At 39.4% G+C, this 14,102-nt stretch overlaps 1 protein-coding gene across 1 annotated transcript in view; it reads left to right on the top strand.

Moving 5' to 3' along the window:
* Positions 1–13,017, top strand: part of LOC126145190 (calphotin-like) — a 41,014-nt gene extending 27,997 nt beyond the window's left edge. Inside the window, exons 2-3 of the mRNA XM_049915543.1 lie at positions 12,638–12,877; positions 12,960–13,017. Coding sequence (XP_049771500.1) covers positions 12,638–12,877; positions 12,960–13,017 — 298 coding nt within the window. The remainder of the gene's footprint in view (positions 1–12,637; positions 12,878–12,959) is intronic.
* The last annotated feature ends 1,085 nt before the right edge of the window (positions 13,018–14,102 follow it).

The following is a 14,102-nucleotide window of genomic DNA, read 5'->3' as shown; positions in this document are numbered from 1 at the left end:
CTCCTAGAAATTTGCTGCTATTTACAGTTTCAAGTCTTTTCCCTAACAGTTCTATGGTTGCAGTTAGAGGCTGTTGATTCTGCACTGTGTGTAGATGCACAGTGTTTGTTTTCTGTGTGTTTATTATTAAGTTGTTCATAGCGAACCATTCTCGGGGCTCAGGAGAATGAGGAACACATGGTCTCCGATGTGTCGTTACAGAATGACTGCACTTCATCATACAGTGCACAGACGACATTAATGTCCTTGGCGATAGTAGCGATATGGGTGTTAGGCAGTCCTTTAAGGCATGTTTCTGCGTCTAATGTTTGATTTACTAGTGCTGGAGACATCATCAGAGGCAATTGTTGTTTGGGCAACAGGTCGTGGCGTTTTGTCTTAAGCGAGTTAGGGGAACTATGGAAAACCTAAAACAGGATGACAACGGGAATTTGAACCACCGTCATCCTGAATGTGAATCCTGTGTCTTAAGTACTGAGCCATCTGGAACAGAAAGGAGGGGTAAGGAGAGAGGGAGAAGGGAGGAAGAATGGATACTGGGAGGGGTGATAGGTCGGAGGGACAAGGGAGGAAAGAAGCTCCACTGCTTCTTCAGTGAACCTACCTGACCTTTAGTCTTCTTACATTCATGCTGGTGAAGGGTATAGAAAATTGAATTGCTTGTGACAGATGAAAACAATAAGTTATGCTTCATCTGCTTTATTGATTTATTTGTACTAAAAAATTATACATGAAGAGAAATTTCTTATGTTTAACTAATCTTATATGAGTCTGAGCAGACTTGAGGAAGGACTGTTCAGATTTAAGGGCGAAGTCCATAGGCGCAGAGGACGAGAGCGGACTGGACTACGAAGGGACAACATGGACTGCAGACGTTTTGGAAGGAACCAACAACGTAATACAGGTAAATCTGGATGAAAACTTGACACATTGTCAACAACTGAATTATTATAATGTCTTTTATTCTGGTTTATCATTATTTTTACGATGACAGTTGATTTCTTTCTTATGAACATTTGTAGACTAATCGCTGTTGCAGAGCAATCAGTAGGCTTCATATGCTGTACTCAGCATTCATATTACTGAGGTGACTGTGTGCAACACATGAAACCGAATGCAACTACGACTTATCTGCACATGTTAGTACACAACGAATCTCACTGTCTTTGTTAAGCTGGCTGGTGCGGCCGAGCGGTTCTAGGTGCTACAGTCTGGAACCGAGCGACTGCTACTGTCGCAGGTTGGAATCCTGCCTCGGGCATGGATATGTGTGATGTCCTTGGGTTAGTTAGGTTTAAGTAGTTCTAAGTTCTAGGAGACTGATGACCTCAGATGTTCAGTACCATAGTACTCAGAGCCATGTGAACCATTTGTATTTGTTAAAATAAATACAATAGCAGACTGCATTAAAAAAAAGTATTAAATGTGTAAGGCTGACTTTTTTTTTCAGTCAAATATTTCAGACTGCGAGACCAAAAACTCCACGGGCGAGGTTTGAAATTGTCAACCTCTGTTGTTGAATAGGTGTGCAGTGTCCCAATCACATTGCCAAGTCGTTCGGTGCAAGCCAAGGAATACGGTGCACAGACATCAGAGTCGATATCATATCACCATAATTAGTAATGTGGTTATATGATGGCGAAATCCAAGCTAAAACATAATACTTAACAATAGTTGGAAGTCATCCTGCTAAAACCTTATTAAAGTTTAATCACTCAATGTAATTAGAGCGTTTTCTTTATAACATTTTCCTTCTTGCAAGTTGCAAAAGCGTCGCATTATTCAGTGACAGAGATTTAGTTGAACGGGAAGTCCATTACTGCCTTACACCGTAGTGCCAATTTTTATGCTGAGAATGCAAATATTAGCTGTCCATGTTTGTAACTCACACCAAATGCCGAGAGAGGGAGAATTTACAGTACGATAAATAAGAAATGCAAACTAGTCTTCGGACTCGAGATAACAACAACAACAAGACGATGAGCTACTACAGATTTAGATTATAGGAACCGATTAAAGTGTGCAGAAGAGACTACTATTAGAAATAAAGCTAACACAAAAGTCTACAAAGAGTACGCAGCACGAGGACACAAATCTGGGACACGTGTAAGCCAGTTTCTTCGAGCTATGATCTGCAGCCAGAAAGGTTTTGGCCTTGTTGGTTAGGAGGAATTACGCAAAAAAGGCCTGAGACCCTGAATACTACACTTAACACAGAATAATCAGTTAGCGAAAGATACTCTTATATAGTTACTTCTTCATACTTTACATGTCTTGTCATCTTCTGTACAAACGAATTACTATCTGTAACCATCTGAATAATACTTGCTTTTTCTGTGTACTTTGTCTCATATCAGTTTTGATTCACAGACACAATGTAAACATAACGAACAAATAAAATACTGAAGAATTATGAGATGCATTTCTTTTGCATTTTGCTATTGGTAATCATTTCCAAATGTAAAACTGGTACAAGAAAAAATTGTTTTCTTTATTATCATAATACGGTAAATGCAGGAAGTGAATTCGGAGGATGAATTTTTGATGCAGTTACCGTGTCTGGCCCTTTGATCATAAGAAGGGCGGACAAGGTTCTTGACGTTTGTCAGAGAGACGCGTATTATCTGCGATGTTGTACAAATTTTGTCCATGTTTCATTATTTTGAAGAGAGTGTCGACGTGATGCATACGCACTACGACTATCTTGCTCATGCAATGACATCAACAAAGATAAGGAAATCACATTAAAAATTTAAAATCACTCTTGGTAGTTGCATTATTCCACACGTCTTCCCTTTTTCCGAGAACTATGTGAGAAGGAAGAATTTGGCACAAGACGGTTAATCCGTATTATATCGAAACATATTATAGTCCACAGAAAGGCTGCAACAAAACAATTTTGAACTGTCTCATGGAGCAATAGGAACTATGTTGACGGGTCATATTAACATGGTAGCTTTTAGACATGGACTTGTTAAACAGAGCTAATAATGATGCTCAAGCAATTTACTTTTGTTTTCAGGAACTAAGTCTTAATTTAACGTACATGCCATTAAGTAATCACTATAAAGACGATACACGTTTAACCCTTAGAAACATATTTCGCCTTCGGAATAAACAGTTAATCTCTCTTCACTTCGTTTCGTCTGCAATAAATAATTCTCGAGATCTGTCTGCGTAATAATCTTTAAGCTAATAAAAGTGACACATTGAAACACTATGCACTACTGTTCTCTGATATTTAATTACTTTTTTGCCTTTTATACTGTTGCCGATGAAGTGGAACTCCTACTACAAGAGAACATTCTTTAAAACTGAAACAAAACTTCTACTACGTTCCCGTAACATTTTGAATGGCCACAGTGTCTCTAAAATATCAGCTATTCTCAGAGCATGTTTTATGTATTTATTGGCCCTTTTTTCTCTTGTTACTTGTCAACTGACCTTGTCCTTCTTTTCTTACCGAAATGCAGTTTTTAAAAATTTTTCCTGACGTCACATAAGAATACCAGTCTTTTATGACGAAAATGTTAAATTTTCCATTATAAAAAGACATTGTTATCTCTCAATATGGATACTTAACACCAGCAAAACCTGGAACACTGATGTGTTCGTTTCCTACTTGTACGTATGAGAACGTTATATGCACGTATTAAGAATTCATATATCATATTTCTAACAAACAGCATAGTGAATGCATTATTGTGGCCAAGATAGATACGAAGCCCACACCTACTACAGTAGTACAAGTTTATATGCCAACTAGCTCTGCAGATGACGAACAAATTGAAGAAATGTATGATGAAATAAAAGAAATTATTCAGATAGTGAAGAGTGACGAAAATTTAATAGTCATGGGTGACTGGAATTCGGTAGTAGGAAAAGGCAGAGAAGGAAATGTAGTAGGTGAATATGGATTGGGGCTAAGAAATGAAAGAGGAAGTCACCAGGTAGAATTTTGCACAGAGCACAACTTAATCATAGCTAACACTTGGTTCAAGAATCATAAAAGAAGGCTGTAAACATGGAAGAAGCCTGGAGATACTGACAGGTTTCAGATAGATTATCTAATGGTAAGACAAGAGATTAAGAAACCAGGTTTTAAATTGTAAGACATTTCCAGGGGCAGATGTGGACTCTGACCACAATCTATTGGTTATGAGCTGTAGATTAAAACTGAAGAAACTGCAAAAAGGTGGGAATTTAAGGAGATGGGACCTGGATAAACTGAAAGAACCAGAGGTTGTACAGAGTTTCAGGGAGAGCATAAGGGAACAATTGACAGGAATGGGGGAAAGAAATGCAGTAGAAGAAGAATGGGTAGCTTTGAGGGATGAAGTAGTGAAGGCAGCAGAGGTTCAAGTAGGTAAAAAGACGAGGGCTAGTAGAAATCCTTCGGTAACAGAAGATATATTGAATTTAATTGATGAAAGGAGAAAATATAAAAATGCAGTAAATGAAGCAGGCAAAAAGGAATACAAACGTCTCAAAAATGAGATCGACAGGAAGTGCAAAATGGCTAAGTAGGGATGGCTAGAGGACAAATGTAAGGATGTAGAGGCTTATCTCACTAGGGGTAAGATAGATACTGCGTACAGGAAGATTAAAGAGACCTTTGGAGATAAGAGAACCACTTGTATGAACATCAAGAGCTCAGATGGAAACCCAGTTCTAAGCAAAGAAGGGAAAGCAGAAAGGTGGAAGGAGTACATAGAAGGTCTATACAAGGGCGATGTACTTGAGGACAATATTATGGAAATGGAAGAGGATGTAGATGAAGATGAAATGGGAGATACGATAATGCGTGAAGAGTTTGATAGAGCACTGAAAGACCTGAGTCAAAGCAAGGCCCCCGGAATAGACAACATTCCATTGGAACCACTGACGGCCTTGGGAGAGCCAGTCCTGACAAAACTCTACCATCTGGTGACCAAGATGTATGAAACAGGCGAAATACCATCAGACTTCAAGAAGAATATAATAATTACAATCCCAAAGAAAACAGGCATTGACAGATGTGAAAATTACCGAACTATCAGTTTAATAAGTCACGGCTGCAAAATACTAACGCGAATTCTTTACAGAAGAATGGAAAAACTAGTAGAAGCCAACCTCGGGGAAGATCAGTTTGGATTCCGTAGAAATGTTGGAACACATGATGCAATACTGAACCTACAACTCATCTTAGAAGCTAGATTAAGGAAGGGCAAACCTGTTTCTAGCATTTGTAGACTTCGAGAAAGCTTTTGACAATGTTGACTGGAATACTCTCTTTCAAATTCTGAAGGTGGCTAGGGTAAAATACACGGAGCGAAAGGCTATTTACAATTTGTACAGAAAGCAGATGGCAGTTATAAGAATCGAGGGGCATGAATAGGAAGCAGTGGTTGGGAAGGGAGTGAGACAGGGTTGTATCCTCTCCCCGATGTTACTCAATCTGTATATTGAGCAAGCAGTAAAGGAAACAAAAGAAAAATTCGGAGTAGGTATTAAAATTCATGGAGAAGAAATAAAAACTTTGAGGTTCGCCGATGACATTGTAATTCTGTCAGAGACGGCAAAGGACTTGGAAGAGCAGTTGAACGGAATGGACAGTGTCTTGAAAGGAGGCTATAAGTTGAACATCAACAAAAGCAAGATGAGGATAATGGAATGTAGCCGAATTAAATCGGGTGATGCTGAGAGTATTAGATTAGGAAATGAGACACTTAAAGTAGTAAAGGAGTTTTGCTATTTGGGGAGCAAAATAACTGATGATGGTCGAAGTAGAGAGGATATAAAATGTAGACTGGCAATGGCAAGGAAAGCGTTTCTGAAGAAGAGAAATTTGTTAACATCAAGTATAAATTTAAGTGTCAGGAAGTCATTTCTGAAAGTATTTGTATGGAGTGTAGCCATGTATGGAAGTGAAACGTGGACGATAAATAGTTTGGACAAGAAGAGAATAGAAGCTTTTGAAATGTGGTGCTACAGAAGAATGTTGAAGATTAGATGGGTAGATCACATAACTAACGAGGAAGTATTGAATAAGATTGGGGAGAAGAGAAGTTTGTGGCACAACTTGACTAGAAGAAGGGATCAGTTGGTAGGACATGTTCTGAGGCATCAAGGGATCACCAATTTAGTATTGGAGGGCAGCGTGGAGGGTAAAAATCATAGAGGGAGACCAAGAGATGAATACTAAGCAGATTCTGAAGGATGTAGGTTGCAGTAGGTACTGGAAAATGAAGAGGCTTGCACAGGATAGAGTAGCATGGAGAGCTGCATCAAACCAGTCTCAGGACTGAAGACCACAACAACAACAACAACAACATGCCGGTAAAACAGCTACCGAATTTGTAAAGTTGCCTGAAATAGGGGCACGACCTCACTTTGCAGTTCTCAGTGCCTGCAAGAGAAAAGTTAAGCATTTACGTAAAAGCCAACACACTCAAACTCTGGATTAGTCGTGCTATGTTGCTAAATGTCTTTAACAGCCTTATTTGTTAAGGTATCAGGCACTAATAACAGCCCTGTGTCTTGTACGCACGGAAAGGAAATAGATGCACTGACGAATGTGAAAAAACTGATGCAAATAAAGCAATGACGATTATCTCCACAGAGCGACAAACACTATACTGAAGAAGTGCTTGTCTCTGAAGGCCGGAGCAGCGCATGAGAAACATACCACGCAACAGGAACCAGCAGCGCAAAGGAAAGTTTTAATATAGGCTCATTTGATGCATCGGTAATAAGAATTACTAAGACAGTGAAGAAAGCATGCATGAAGTACAAATAATTAGAGAAATCTGAAAATTTTGTCATTTACTGTCGCCAATTTGCGGCACTGAAGCAGAAGAAAATGCAACATTTATAAACAATAGAAAGTATAAAGGGCACAGAAAAAATAAATAAAAATTCGACAACTTACATAAGAAATACTCAAAATTAAGCCTTCTATTCAGTTATTATTTAAGTAACTTCATTCAAGACCGTACGCAATAATGATCGTCGGTTATGCGGTAGACGAGTGAAAGGTCCCTCCTTACTTAAAACTCCACATACAATACCTTGTTTATAGCGGTTGTCCATAGTTATACAGGCGAATGTCGTAGAGCATGCGATTTTATTACACACAAAAATTTACTTTCGTATAGCACAACTGTGTGTTGTGATGGAGAAATTTACCGAGATTTGATTCTTTTCAAAGATGTTTTAATCAGTCACTTAAAATAACATAATTACCGCACTGTATTACTGTTGTCGGTAGTCGCAGTAAATAATTTCATATTAATACTGAGATAGTATACTAACAAGTGCATGTAGAAACACACGAGATGTTGATTTTTGACCTTAAATTAATTTAAAAATGGAATAATTTGTTTATAAAGTGGCATGGCAAAAACCAGAACATCTTGTTTGCAGTGGAAAAAAATAACGCAGTGCATTACCTATATGATTGTAGTTGTTGAATAAACATTTTTAAAAACAAAATCCTAGTGGAGACTTGCTGTATTTTTGTAGTGTTACCCTTTTCAGAAACGAAAGAAACACATCAATAATGTGATGGTGACAATGACAAATCTAATTGTAAAATGTAAACTTTCACGGCCGGAAATATACCTAATAAAATGTTGCGGGCTATTATGCCATGATCGAATGGATTTCACCTTGAAACACAATGTTTTGTCCCCATCTATGGGGGACATTTTCAAAGTGGATCGTAGCTTCTTTGAATGTCCGGTTTGCACTCTGCTATTCAGTATTGGGCCGGAGAGTGAATCGGACATTCAAAGAAACTTCGATCACCTTTGAAAATTTCCTCTGCAGATGGGGACAAAATGTTGGGTTTTAAGGTGAAATCCATTCGACCACGCCATAATAGCTCGGAACATTTTATTAACTGTGTATGACAAAATCTGTTGGGTTAGTCCATGATATTGTGGGCAATGCATCAGTAGGATACCAGGGCAGAGTGACTGAGTGTCATTAAAGCAGTTACACCAGTGAGAACTTCTGATAATTCCTTGCTAGTACTTTGTTTAACCTGCTTCCTTCCAAGTGCTAATCCTCCCTACCCCACAACCGACATTTGCAATAGAGTGCAGAATGATTCTACTTGCCGCTAACGAATATCTCGTGTAAGGACAGGCGCGGATGAAGGTTCGGTTGTGTCTCTCAACCCTTCTCCACCCCTTACTTACATACACACGCACACGCACACACATGCACACGCACACACACACACACACACACACACACACACACCAGGCACAACTTCCCGTAACATCCATTTCTGGCGTAAAACAAATGCCTACAATTTTAATAATATGAACACCACCACATATTAAATATTTTAATATCATAATAAAAACGTGTTTCCAATTGTGCTTAGTAACTCGGTTTAGCATAACTTCCAAGAAATTGTAATTCAGAAAAATATAGTATTTGAACGGCATCCTGCTGATAATTTGAGAGGTACGGTGTGCATTCACCATTATCAGTATCGCACTAAGCACTACGATTATGAAGTCAAGTCTTCAGACTACGCTTCAGACTATGACTGTGCAATGTGTAAACGAGGCAAATGGAAAGCTGTTAATTTCAGTTGTTCCACCTACGATCTTGAGGCCAGTCTTCTATTTCCTTTTTGGGGGGTTCTTCCCTTCCCTCGTCCTGTACTCTTCAAGAATCGCTTCGGATTTGTTGTTGACAGCCTGTGAGTGTGCGACTTAATCTGGCTGAAACATTACCGATTAGATCGAAACCCATTCAAGTACGCAAGGTGCTCTCTCAAGAAACTGAGAAGTACATTGTGTTAAGCGTAGCTACTAATTTATAAAACTCTTAGCCATTTTGAGATACTTTAGTTTTCATGCGAAATTTGGGAATTGATGTATTTAAAAATATAGGCACTTCCACTAAAATACAGGTTTTTTGGGGGTGAGGGGTGGGGGAGGGTGCACGTGTTCGTAAAATTCACGAAGAGAAAAGAAATCAGAGTCGTTTTTGCCTCGTTACATTTGTGAGAGGAACAACAGTGATACGAGGTGGCTCTGCAAGGCACCATATGGTGGTATGCACAGTATGCATCTGGAAGTAAATGTTCCTCCTCCGACACATTTCATTCATGTGTGCCTAGATATATGAAACAAGTTGAAGATTTTGACTCAACGAAGAGCTGAAAATGATAAACAGGGTAAACATTTCCTATAATATGAGACAGATACACGGGGTCATATTCAGCGGTGACTCTGTGGACGGCATATGAAAAACCTCTCCACAAAGGAAGCAAGTCATCCATGAGTAATTTCCAATGGGTTAATCACTACACCGACTGAGGTTACTTAAAGATTACTGTTAAGCTGCTGGTTTCACATTCGGGCTAGAATTCCGGGGAGTTGACTCAATGGTTGTGCGAATCGCATGCACCTCGTTTTATATTATTCAAGAACATGATCTAAAAGGCATTGAAAATTAGCGCCTACACGAAATTAAAAAATCCTGCTTCCACGTACTAATTTCGCTAGTCCGCAAAAGTGCGTCACCGACAAGAAGTATACAGAAGGTCATGTATATGTATGTTCGTTAAGAAATTGACAATTTTATTCCTAGCTTGATAATATTTTGTACACTTGACTCATTTTGTTTTCTTGTTTTAAAAGAAAAATGAGGATATTACCATCTACATAATATGACATTTTTGTTACACATAATCCAGTTAGAAAACATTGCACTAAAATCGTAAAATATAAAATTTCAGAATCGGAAATATCACACTTCTTAAAATATTCCTTGCTATTATCCTGTGGGCTGATGAATCGGATGAATTTCTTTTTGAAACCCAACACTTCGTCTCCATCTGCACACATCTTCAGGGAAGGACGATTGGAGTATTACTTCCCGTCGACAGCACCGTCGATAGAGATAAAGCTCGGACTATGAAAGGATGGGGAGGGAAAACAACTGTGCCTTTTTTCAGAAGAACCATCCCGGCATTTGCCTGGAGTGATTGAGGGAAATCGCGAAAAATCTAAATCTGCAGGGTCAGGCGGGGATTTGAACCATCGTTCTCCTGCATGCGACTAAAGTGCGCTAACCACTGAGCCACGCACTCGGCGACGGAGTCAATGCTGCTGGACGTGCAACTGGAATATCTCACCAATACTTTGGTAAAAAATGGATACTCGTCTGCGGAGATAAAAAGAGCCTTAAGACAGCCATGAAACGATCATAGTGATGTACAGCTGTATGAAAAATCCAAGGTATTCTTGTAGTTCATAAAAAAAGTCACTGACAGCATAGAAAAGATTTTGACGATCCGGAATATCGTTATGATCTACAAACCAACCCAGAACATACAGAAAAGGTGGTGAAGGATGCTAGCAAAAAAAAGCAGGATTTTACAAGATAACGCGTAACTGTGGAGAGGTGGGCGTGGGTAAAAAGAACGGTCAGGAAATGACTAAAGGAATATAAGGGCAACTGTTGAAGGGCAGAAACTGCAGCCGCAAGCTGATACTACAAAAGAGTACACAGAGAGGCCAAAGAGATTAGTAACCAACCCAGCATTTTTGAACGGAAGGGGGAAGGTGAGAAAAGTGACATCTGGATGTCACTGCCGAAGAAGTTGGGAGCTCCAACGTTAGGTGCGTTTTGGGGCCCTTAGGAACATGGCTGCCAAGGAGGAGAAGGAAGCCAGTGTGCACTCTGTGTGCTTTCCGGGGGGAGTCATTCCGGATGTGGAAAGGGTGCTTCCAGATGCCATGAAGAGTACAGGGTGCAGCCAACTGCAGGTGGTGGCTCATGTTGGTACCAATGACGTGTGTCGCTTTGGATCGGAGCAGATTCTGTCTGGTTTCGGGCGGCTAGCAGAAATGGTAAGGACTGCCAGTCTTGCATGCAAGATTAAGGCGAAGCTCACCATCTGCAGCATCGTCGACAGAACTGACTGTGGTCCTTTGGTGTAGAGCCGAGTGGAGGGTCTGAATCAGAGGCTCAAGCAGTTATGTGACCGTTTAGGCTGCAGATTCCTTGACTTGCACCATCAAGTGGTGAGTTTCCGGGTTACGCTTAATAGGTCAGGAGTCCATTACACACAGGAAGTGGCTACACGGGCAATGGGGGCTGTGTGGAAGGGACTGGGTGGTTTTTTAGGTTAGAGGGTCTCAGGAAACCTCTGTCTAAAAGGGGGCACGCAAAACGCAGTAAGGCAGTTGTAGAAATGATCAGTATTGTAGTTGTAAATTGTCGTAGCTCTGTTGGGGAGGAACCAGAGCTCCAAGCCCTAATAGAAAGCACTGAAGCTCAAATAGTTATAGGTACAGAAAGCTGGCTAAACCCAGAAATAAGTTCATCCGAAATTTTTCAGATGACCTAACAATGTTCAGAAAGGATAGATTAAATACAGTTGGTGGTGGAGTATTTATTGCCGTCAGAAGTAGTTTACCTTGTAGTGAAATTGAATTAGATAGTTCCTGCAAAATAGTATGGGTAGAGGTTATACTTGACAATCAGACTAAACTATTAATTTGATCATTTTACTGACTACCCCGGCCTCAGAAGATATAGTTGCTGAACAGTTCAAAGAAAATGAGTCTCATTTCAAATAGGTACCACACTCATAGAATTAGTCAGTGGCGACTTCAATCTACCCTCGATATGCTGGAAAAATTAAACATTTAAAGCTGGTGGCAGCATAAAAAGTCATTCGAAATTGCACTGAATGCTTTCTCAGAAAATTATTTTGAACAATTAGTTCTTAAGCCCACTCGAAGCATAAATGGCTGTGAATACATACTTGACCTCTTAGCAACAAATAATCCTGGACAAATAGAGAGTACCATGATGGGTACGGGTATAAGCGACCACAAGGCAGTTGCTGCTAGACTGAATACCGTAACACCCACAACCATCAAAATGAAACGCGGAAGTACATCTATTTAAAAAAGCTGATAAAAATGCTCTTAACTCCTTCTTAACCTCTTCAGTCCCGACGTACACATATGTGCATATCAGGACTTTGTGGTCCCATTCAGCCAAGTGTAGTTTTCACAAACTGACACCTGATGTGCACGACTGTGCACATCATGTGGTTTCTGTTTCTGCCACTAGGTCACGCGCATGTCAGTTTTAGCGGATTTTCTCGCATCCTGAAATTTCCGATCTTAAAGTTGGCGTCATCTGCGACACGCGAGAAAGGTAAATTCAGTTTAAATATTCGTTTTTGAATTGTATTGTTGTTTTTATCGTGTCTTACTCCCAACAAGATATCAAGGTAGCGATATGTGCATGCAATTAAAATGATAGTTTTGTTGTTTTACAAACATCAGCTGTTGAATTTGAAGTACACATTTGTGTACATCAGGTCTTAGCTCATAGAATGTAGTGGTGCTAACACTAAGACTGATCTCATTGTGAAATCGTAATTTAAAACGTAATCTAAATTAAAATCTGAAAGTTTAGTTATTAATAAGGTAGAATAGGAACAAAGTCATTGTGGGTGTTACGGGTAGCATGCTGGGTATGTAATCCATTGGTCTTGGGTACTAATCACAGTAATCTCTAAAATTTTTAATTTAGTTATTAGGTTCCCTTTCATTTCTTTATTCAATTGCTTCAACAGTTACCTTCACTTCATTAAATTTTTGCTTCTCAGCTCTGACCGACATGAAATTATAAAACTACTTGAGACCAGCGACTTGAGTACCTTGTCAGACGAAGACGAGGATACTGTTGATGAACTTCCAACTCCACCTGAATGTACTGGTGTGCTTGAAGCTGAAACATGCAGTGTGGCTATTACTCCTGAGGCACCTGCATCTGACAATGATGCACACAATCCTGAAACATCAGCTTCATTTTCTCACTGTCCTCCACTAAGATGGAAACTATCTAAGTAAGCAATACACTGGTGTCATTCTGTGTGTCATATGACACAATTTAGATCAGTATTTTTCAGTGGTACTATTTGTTTGCAGGATGTGTAATCGACAGCCTTCTGGTGACAACTTTGAAGAACAGATAGACGTGAACTGAGAAACCCTTCACAGCTTTTCTTCGAGTACTTCGATAAAAATGTCTGGAAAAATGTTGCACGACAAACTAATTTATATCATTGCCAAAAGAACTCAAAAAATCTTGGTACAAATACTAATGACATTTTGTGCCTTGTCAGCATTGAGATATTTATGGCTGCATTGAAATTGCACCAGGCACAACTGTACTGGAATATGGAACTTGATATTCAACTTGTATCATCAACCATGACAAGAGATAGATACTACAAACTACAGAATAAACTACATTTTGTAAATAATTTGGAAGATCATGACGCAAATGACAAACTCTGGAAGGTTAGACCTGTAATTGATGCTTTTAGAAATAAATGTATTAGTTTACCCAGATCTCAACACATGTCTGTATGCAGACATACGTGCCTCCCAAACCTAATCTACTTGGCCTCAAAAATTTTATTTTGGTGTCATCAGATGGACTTGTCCTTGATTTTGCTATATACAATGGCAAAGAAACAACTCCTGAAAGCGATCAAAAAGAACATTACCTGGGAGCGGGTATACTCAAACTACTGGCAAGAACTGTACCTAATGATTACAACCATGTAATTTACAGTGACAGATTTTTCACCAGTTCAAAATCTGTTCATATTTTGCTAGACAAAAATATATTTCAAACAGGAACTGTGATGGCCAACAGAATGAAAGAAGTACCGCCTAAGTTCAAGACACACCAGGAGCTACAGTGGGTACAATGGGATGAGAACATAAGGGAGGACCAGGAAGTTTGTGCCCTCAAATGCAAGGGCAATAAATCTGTCACTTTGTTATCCTTGTGCATAGGGAGCAAACCAGAGGGTACCTGCAAATGGTGATGTAATACGGAGAAAGCAAAAGTTAGTGTCAAACAGCCAACCATAATCAAAAGTTATAATCACAATATGGGTGGCATTGATCTTTATGATAGATACATGGCATACTAAAGGTCAAACATCACGACAAAAAAATGGACTGTCAGAGTATTCAACCACTTCACTGATTTAGCCATAATTAATTCATGGATTATGTACAAAAGTATACCAAAACAAAAGGGGATGCCTCTCATTA

Source organism: Schistocerca cancellata, chromosome 1 (genome assembly GCF_023864275.1).
Source record: "Schistocerca cancellata isolate TAMUIC-IGC-003103 chromosome 1, iqSchCanc2.1, whole genome shotgun sequence".
Taxonomy (NCBI): Eukaryota; Metazoa; Arthropoda; class Insecta; order Orthoptera; family Acrididae; genus Schistocerca; species Schistocerca cancellata.
The sequence above is the reverse complement of the archived record's forward strand: the minus strand, read 5'-3'. Positions and strand labels throughout refer to the sequence as shown.